The sequence below is a fragment of the Limulus polyphemus genome, unplaced genomic scaffold (genome assembly GCF_000517525.1).
Source record: "Limulus polyphemus unplaced genomic scaffold, Limulus_polyphemus-2.1.2 Scaffold4677, whole genome shotgun sequence".
Lineage (NCBI taxonomy): Eukaryota > Metazoa > Arthropoda > Merostomata > Xiphosura > Limulidae > Limulus > Limulus polyphemus.
The window spans coordinates 54863-63934 of record NW_013670287.1 but is presented as its reverse complement, the minus strand read 5'-3'; the positions used below and the strand labels follow the sequence as shown (position 1 = coordinate 63934).

The window sequence follows — 9072 nt, the reverse complement described above, 5'->3', positions numbered from 1 at the left end:
TAAGGGGATAATAGCTACCATGGAAGATCACATCCCCAAAAGCGTTAGAACTTTGCAAGCTGTAATTGAACTAAAAACCTATCGAAGAAAGTCAAAGAGGAGAAGGGCAGGCCCAACTGAGATGTGCATAGAAAAAGAAAAACACCCATTATAGCTGCCTCCAGAAGCAGCTGATAATAGTAACAGGCAAACTCCTCTTCAGAATGAGTGAACAGTAGCCAGTCGACCGAGGAAAGAGGAAAGTGCAACCCAAGAGCATATATGTGACGAACAAAAACATACAGGGCCAAGATAGGCCAAAAGGCAGTGCATGAAACAGAGAAACTGCCCCATGGAGAATAAACTGAAGAGAGAGTTGTAAGTAACAAAATATCGGGATATGCAAACAATCATTTGCAATATTTGTTTTTATCATCGATAAACTTGGAGAAAAAGCCCACCTAAGGGTGAGAAACAACTCCAAGGTGAAATATGGTATATTGAAAATTAGAATCAGGCAGGACAAACCTAGTACAGGCCACCAGTCTCTGGTTTGGCACAAGGACAACAAACAGCCTGGAGAAAGATAATGAATAGGTACAATGGCCTGTAGAAACAGAAATTTTGTACCTCTTCTGAAAGATGCAGGCTGGTGGCAGGATTCCAAGTCATGGGGAAGAAAAAGGGTACCAAGGACAAAAGAGGTGTGGAAAAAATAGTAAGACAAGTCCAAGTAGGGAAAACATGGCAAAATCTGGTGGCATAAAAAGGCTATCAAGTCATCATTGACCTAAACAGATTCGGCTTGTTCAGGAGGATTAGGGGGAAAGTTCAGGAGAAGAAGGTTGGCCTATATAATGATCAATCTCATGATGGATAATAGCAGAGAAATCCAAAAATGGGTCTCCTGCATCTGCAGCCTGTGAAAATAGTGCTAGAGGTATAACCCCAAAGTGAGAAAATGAACCTCACAATTCATTGTAGAAATACGTAAATCAAACAAAAGTGTTTGATGTAAAATATGCAAGTGTGAGAAAAAAAAAATAAAGACTGGGAAATTATGTTAAATTAAAAGATTTATTCAATGTAAAGAAAAATAATAATAATGAAGGAATCCCACTTCAGAAATTAAACTATTAAATTCACGATTCTCACGAAGAGCACCAAAAGAAAAAACGTCTGAACACAAGTACTGCCAAATGAGAAGTGATAGTTTGGTAGAATTGAATAGAGGGAGTCACATGCATCATGAGAGTATGTCGCATTCTTGTTGGTGGAGGGTTGATATATGGTACTGCCAAATGAGAAGTGATAGTTTGGTAGAATTGAATAGAGGGAGTCACATGCATCATGAGAGTATGTCGCATTCTTGTTGGTGGAGGGTTGATATATGGTGACTTGCATAAGAGATACATTGGAATCAGTTTTTCCAATGGAGGGGTGATAGAAGGCTTGTGGCATGCGTAAAAAGGTTTGCATATAGAGGGCAGCACTGAACAAGAATAGCTATTTATATGAGAGGGGGTAATGTACCATATCAGAAAGATCTGACAGAGGACTACATCCTGCCGTGGATGGATGAAGAGTAGGTGAAAGGTCAAATAGGCATTTGTGCCAGCTTTTACCTGAGAAGGACTCTTTTTGTGCTGGTGGTCAGCTAGGATTTTATATTGGGTCTTCTTGATTGTATAGATAGTATATCAGCCTCTTTTTTGTTAGTAAGAAATTAATTATTAGACTTATGTGCTCCTCTAGGTTACTAATCATGAAAATCATTGATATCGTACTTCCATAACCTTACAATAAGTACTTTTTATTTTTACACTGACATGTGTAATTGTCTCATGAGGTTGGTTAAAAGCATTTTAGAAAATTCCAAGCTTGCATTAAGAAAGTGATTCTGGTGTTTATGAAGTTGATAATTGCTATTAATTTTTCAGTTTTAACCTCATGAAAAACTAATCAGAATTTTGAAAAACACAAAACCCACATCGAGGAAGCAGGTGTTATCAAGTTTGTTGATATGTGATTTTTCAACGTCATAAATTCCGCAAAGTTATCTTAATGACTTAGTGACTAAAGTAGATGTTGGAGAAAATCCTCTTTAATCTTATTTTGAATGGTTGTGATTAACATATTACACAGCTTATAGAAATTTAATGAAGACACAGATATTACAAACATGAAATAAAGCTGGTGCAAAAACCAGCAATATAACTGTATAAATAAACTGTACAAATCTATTTACATGGATGAATGAACTGGGATAATGAATATTACTGAATCTGGTTCTGGAGAACTCTAGCTTTGTTAACAAAACATCTTAGTTGTTAGTTACATAGCAAGTGGCTGAGGAGAATGGTCTGTTGGTTGTCTAGAAGTGATCATTTTTCTTTTATACTTTGTGTAAGCCATGTTTAATAGAAGGTTTTCCAGGTCTATAGCTGTTGGGTTACGACTCTCGGGCTGTCGCTTGATGCACAAAGTTGTTTCGTTGTCTACCCACACTTGCAAGTTACATGCTTTGCAAATCAATTTGACCTGAAAAAATCATTAGATATTTGTAAGATGATCTAGTATTACAACTACAAACAAATGTTTTGCACAAATTTATGTTATACACCTTAAAAGAGATTAAGTTTCACTAAAAATTCTATCTTGTATATTTTATATAAATTATGTTTGTAGTTCCCAAGTCCTAAAATGACAAAAGGAAGTAATGGTTCAATATTTTTTATAACTTTCATAAAACCACAATCAAAGCTTTTAGATCTTTAAGTTCAATATCTGTTTGATACAACGGCTGAACACAGAAATATTCCAAGTTAATCTAAAGAGTTCTAGATTATACAACAAACATATCTTTTCCATTTATTTTATATATTCTTTAACCCTTAACTAGATCATATCAAATTCAGCTACTTAATACTTGATTATTAGATTTCTAAACTTTTCCTAACTGTGTTATCAACCACAAAAAGACTGTCTATATCATATCAAGATTAAGTTACATTTTTGACATTATCTCAAATCTTATACTTTCATAGTAATTAAAATTTTTTTAACAGTCATTACATTATTCACTAAAGTTATTACTGCTTTTCAAAATTTACGTTCTTTGAAAATTATTTATCTCACAAAGTTGCATATCATACTCACTAGTTTAATAGATGATAAACCAACTTTTTTCAGAACCCAGAAGTTGATATCCTTGTCACGCAACATGCCTCTCAGACGTTCCCATAAATAATACATTGGACAAGCATCAGAAACAGTCACTTTCACAGCTTTGGCACCCTAGAGAAGCCATTAAAGTTAAAATTGTCTTCACCTGCAAATGTATTTGAAGATACTTACCTCTCTCCACACCACTAAGAGCTATTGTCTCACAAGCAACTGCCATGGAATTTCCTGTCCACCCCACAAGTCATGAACAAATCCCCATTCCTACACATGTATTGTGCCACCTATGATGTAATTGTTATAATGCTCTAATTCTCCACCTATATTAGGAAGACAAGACTTCCATGAGTGGTAATCCCCACGAGCACTAGCACATGATCATTGGCTCATTCTTAACAAGGCAAACAAAATGCACCAAAAGTGGGAAAAAAGGGGTGGAAGGTGGTACAGAGAGGTAAGTATCTATCAGAAATACATTTTCAAGTGGGGAAAATGTTAACTACAGACTTACCTCTCTGTACTACTAAAACCTAGAATCTCATAATGAAAATGTTAACTACAGAAATGCTACTTACCTCTCTGTACTACTAAAACCTAGAATCTCATAATGAAAATGATGGAAGGGCCAGTGCTCATCAATTACATAGATTAGCTCCTTTCTGAAATAATGGTAGAAAGAGAAAGCCCATAGGACATAACTTCCATGAGACCAGGTGTTGTCTAGTGGAGCAGCACTTGGTGGGAGACTACATCCTTCTCAAACAGGAAATACTCTTTGTCCAACTTGTTATTTATTCATTTATATATTACGATTATATCATAGTGATTTACAGTACTGGATATCAGATAAATTTAGTGTCATCGGTAATGAGTTGCAAAGGTGGGCAAAATGTGTTCCATCTTGTTTGTTGGAAAAAGTTTTCACTTTTTGCCCATCTCAGGCATGATGAGTTGATCATAGTTTGAGATGCAGTGATGTAGCTAGTTGATTGTTCAGCATAGGTTGTAGGTTAATAATTAGGAGTGATTCCTTTTTTATTAGCATTCATTCATCTTTTGCTAAGTCTTTTATTCTGAAGTGTTCACTGTTCAGTTTTTTGTTACAGTCTTTGATTAGGTGGTTGTAAGTTCCAGAGTTATTGATTCTGGTAGCTAAGGTTCGACTCGTTGACCCAATACAGACTTGCCTGCAGCAAGGACACAAATATTTGTATACTACCAACGACTGTTTTTGAAGGGGGGTATTTTTTCTTTAAACACGAAAAAATTGCATATCTGTTTGTTCGGTTTCAAGATTACTCCTAGGGTAAGTTGATTGCAGAATGTTTTTGATTTTACTTTTTAATTTGATGCCATGGGAATCAGTGAAAGATAACACCAAGGCAATAGGACATTTAGGAACATTGAGGTTGTAAACCTTACTGACATATTCAAAAATACTTTTGTTGATGAGTTCTAGAGGGAAGACATTTTTCATCAAATATTTGTTAATATTGATAAGTTCATCATGAGAATAGCCATAAGAGCTGGTAAGTTTATATGCTCTATGAACTAAAATACTTATCAAATTAGTTTTGTAAAAGATATAAATGTGCTGAAATGTGCAGCCCAGAAAATGTTGGTTTGTGGTAGTACTTAGTTTCAAACCTGTTGTTACGGTTGATGACTTCTAGATCTAAAAAAGGCAGCTTAGATTTTCTTTGCTCTTCAACTCAATATTCCTGTGCTTTGAATTTGAATAATCTTGACACTTTTTGACATGGTTTTACTTTCTGAATACAATAAAAGTGTCATCAATGTGCTGTCTTTATTTTTTTTGTATAAAATGTATGGAAATGGCCATGTCTTTTATGGAGATATGCTACCAAATCAGACTTACAGAAAAGTCTATCTTAACAGTGGTCACCACCAACCAGGAGCAGAGGGGTTTAACACTTTCTCATAAGGAATGTATGGCAGAGTTCCTCATGTAACACTTGATCTGGTGAGTCTTGCTTCCTCCTGTTTGGTTTGTTTTTTTGTTATTGTTGAAAAACCTGCAATGTGTTGGAATGTGTATAGAAATCATGGTACACATATGATGGTGCCACAAAAGATATGAATGACATGAAGAGGACCGAAAACACAACAGGCAATTCTCACCACACTAGAGCCTCTTGGTAGACTGGAGGATGACAAATGGAGGAAGGTGAAAACCAGAGGCACAGTAAACCACTCAATGATATAAATACATACCAGCCTGTAAGATCTCCTCCAAAGGCCAGTGACAAATAAGAGGCAAGAGAGACTGTTATGTGCCAAAACTGGCAGGAGACAAAAAAAAGCACATGCTCAGACTTACCCAAAAAACGAATATGAGAAATGGATGAGTTGATGCACCTAACCCATTAATGTGGAAGGGAATAATTCCCGAAAGGAGGAGGTTTACCTTGATAAAAATAGGCAATGGCAGTTTCGAAGAAAAGGAGTAGTTCAAGGAAGACAGCAACAGACTGTCATACAGGACACAAAAGACTATCAGGATCAGAATGATCACACAAATAGAGGGGAGAGAGAGAGAGAGGAGAGAAAACATCCAATAGCCCTCCTGGGCAGTCCAAGTCTTTGGAATGAAGGAGTGTACTAGAAGCAATATCAACCAGTCCATAAAAGATAGTATGGGAGGCATCTAAGGCATAGATGTCTTATGGAAGACAATCACAAAAAGGAGAGTGAGAAAATACATCTTAAGAGAGAAATGACATATGAAACAGGAGGCCAAGGGCTAAAAAGGGGAGGGGCATGTCAGAGACCAAAAAAACCATACAAAAGTCCCAGTAGAGGAGAGGAAAGGATTATTGACTGGCAAGAGGCTGAAGGTTGTTAACAATGCCCCACAATAACCTGCATTGGCAAAACAAGCCCTAGATGAAAGCTCAAGTAAGAAAGTAACAGTAGAATGACCTGGCTGAAGGATCAGTAATGGTAGAAGGCCCATGTGCATTGATAGAGGGCGAGAGCAGAAAGCTGAATAGAGAAAGAGAAAATGGGCTACTCTGTTGAAAAATCCGTCATGCAAGGAACCAGACAAATCTCAATTGGGAGGTCCCAGGTGTAACACCCTCTTGTGTGAAATGGACAACTGAGAACAGATGTCCAAAGTGGAAGTTGCTAAGAAATTGACCTGAGGGGTTCTGAAATGAGAACAAATCCAACGAAAGACCAAAAGATGTAAGGACCACTATGTAGGATGGACCCCATCAAGGCAAGAAATACAATTCACCACCAAGATACAAACCCCAGAGACATGACATGTCTTAAGGTGAATAAAACAATTATAGGCCAAAGAAAGGAAGAACGGGGAAGAAAGCACAGGTTTGGAGAGCAGTTAAATGATGTAGTGACTGTAGAGTTGACCAAGTGGATCATTACAAGACAATGAGAAAATAGCAACCAAAGCTGCAGTCATCTCCAGAAGTTGATATGCAGAGAATACTCCTCTGGAGACCAGATCCTGGAGAGAGTTGTGGTGTCAACAACCACTCTCAACCAGAAAGAATGATATCAGTGGAATGATGCAAGTTAGGTGGGGGTTTAACATAAAATTACAGGATGGTAAAGGATTTTTGGTCCATCTAGACTGTCCTACCCACTGTATTAACTATATCCTTAAAAATACTTAAAGCCAGCTTTTACCATTCAAATATTTATAAATCTTTCTCTTAAATTAACTGCATCCAACACAATGAAAGGCAACATGCACCAGAGGCCAATCATCCTGTTAAAACATAAAGCTGTCTTAACTGAAGATGATTTTTCCCCTGCCAAAATATATATTTATGTAACCTAGTTTACCATTGTCACCATTAAATATGAAAAAGATGATGCATCAATACTATCAATTCACTTAACAATCTTAACCACCTCAATCAGACTCCCTCTAAATTTTCACTTTTCAAGAGAAAACAGGTTCAGATACCTTAACCTATCCTCATATGATAACTTTTCCTTCCAAGATATCATCCTACTAGCTCTAATTTCAGCCCTTTCCAACAATTCAATGTCTTTTCTCAGGTAAGGAGCCCAACAATGAACACAATAATCCAAATGTGGTCTAACCAGTGATCTATACAATTACATCATAACCTCTTTAGACTTGAATTCAACACTACTGTAGATACAACCTAAAATCCTATTTTCCCTGCCACTAGCAACTGATCAACTAGAGACTGATCAACCTAAACACTCAAATATTTTTTCTCCATAACACTGTCAAGGTTATTCCATGAAAACTATACCTATAAATCACATTGGGATTTCCTGCATGCATTACTTTGAACTTATTATAATTAAAAGCCATAAACCATTTATTTGTCCAACTCACCAAATAATTCAAATCCTTTTGTAAAGCAGTAGCATCCTTCTCACAGCCAGCAACATACAAAACTTTAATATCATCTGTCAATTTAAATAATCTATTGACCATTCCTTCATCTACATCACTGATACAAGTCAAAATGAGCAAAGGTTCTAAAAATGAGCTCTGAGGTACCCCACTCATACTATTAATCCAGTTTAACTGAACTTCATTTATAAAAATCCTCTGTTTTCTTTCATCTAGCCAACTTTCTATCCAATGACCTAACCTATCCTTCACACCTACAGAGGTAACCTTTTCAGTAAGCCTTTTCTGTTAAATGCATTCTGAGAATCCTGATACACCACATCTGTACCCTCATCTACATAAGCAGTAACCTTTTCAAAGAATGTCAAAAGCTTTGTAAGGCAAAATTTCTCCCTAGTGAAATGATGCTAACTATCCAACAAAATTTTAAACTTTGTTAAATGACTTTGCAAAGCATATTTTATCAAACTTTCAAAAACTTTTCCCACCATTAATGTAAGACTAATAGGCTTATAATTACTGGGGCAATTTTTATCAACTCCCTTGAAAAGAGGAGTAACATTAGCCAACTTCCAATCTTCTGACACGTGCTCTCCATTCAAGAAGTTAGTAGAAATAATAGCAAGTGTCCAATCTCTAACCTCTTTTTAAAAACCCTTGGGTAAATATATGCCTGGCTCATGTGCTTTATCATTCTTTAAACTGTCTAATTGTTTTTTAACAATGTCAGGATGAATCTGATCATCTTGTTAAACTTGTTTCCCTCTAGCAACTGTTCAAATTGATGAATATTGTTGAATCTTCATTAGTAAAAACTGAAGAATATTGCTTGAATCTTCATTAGTAAAAACTGAAGAATATTGCTTGAATCTTCATTGGTAAAAACTGAAGAAAAAGCAGAATCTAAAATCTCAGCCATCCCATAATCATCAGATATTAACCTTCTGGTGTCATCCTTCAAAAGCCATACTCCCATCCTAACATTCTGCTTACCCTTAATGTATTTGAAAAATTCTTACTATTAAGTTTTACGTCTTCAGCCAATCTTTTTTCATTTCATAATTTCCTGTTTGACCAACTCTCTTGATCATTTATAGTCCTCCATATCTTCCATCAATGCACTGAATTTAAACTTATTATATTTATAATGCTTTTCTTTAAATTTATCCTTTATATCTTTTGTGGGCCAACATGGTTTTTCTAGTTGCCGCCATGTCTGTATGGAACATGCCTATCTTGAATATCTAAGATGTTATTTAAAATCTTTTTCAACATTTGATCGCTTTCTCCATCTAAATTAGTTGTCCAATTTACAGCATATAATTTTTGTCTCATCATTCCAAAATTTTTTCTTTTCAAATTTGGAACCAACATCTCATTATTCCTTATTTCCATATGCAGCAAAACATAACTGAACAATGATCACTTGCAGTCAGATGAGATGTTCCTGAATCTCTACCCTATCAACCATTTCTTTATTAGAAGTTAAAAATAGCATTGTTCCTAGTAGGTTCCCTAACTAATTG

The 9072-nt window shown here is 35.8% G+C and overlaps 1 protein-coding gene across 4 annotated transcripts in view; it reads right to left on the bottom strand.

Annotated features, from left to right (window-relative positions):
- Positions 1–2065: 2065 nt before the first annotated feature.
- Positions 2066–9072, bottom strand: part of LOC106471525 — a 33505-nt gene continuing 26498 nt past the window's right edge. For all 4 annotated transcript variants that reach the window (XM_013932124.2, XM_022400137.1, XM_022400136.1 and 1 more), the window contains 2 exons: positions 3139–3276; positions 2066–2520 (listed from right to left, as the gene is read on the bottom strand). In XM_013932124.2, the coding sequence (XP_013787578.2) occupies positions 2314–2520; positions 3139–3276 (345 nt within the window). In that variant the 3' untranslated portion in view covers positions 2066–2313. The remainder of the gene's footprint in view (positions 2521–3138; positions 3277–9072) is intronic.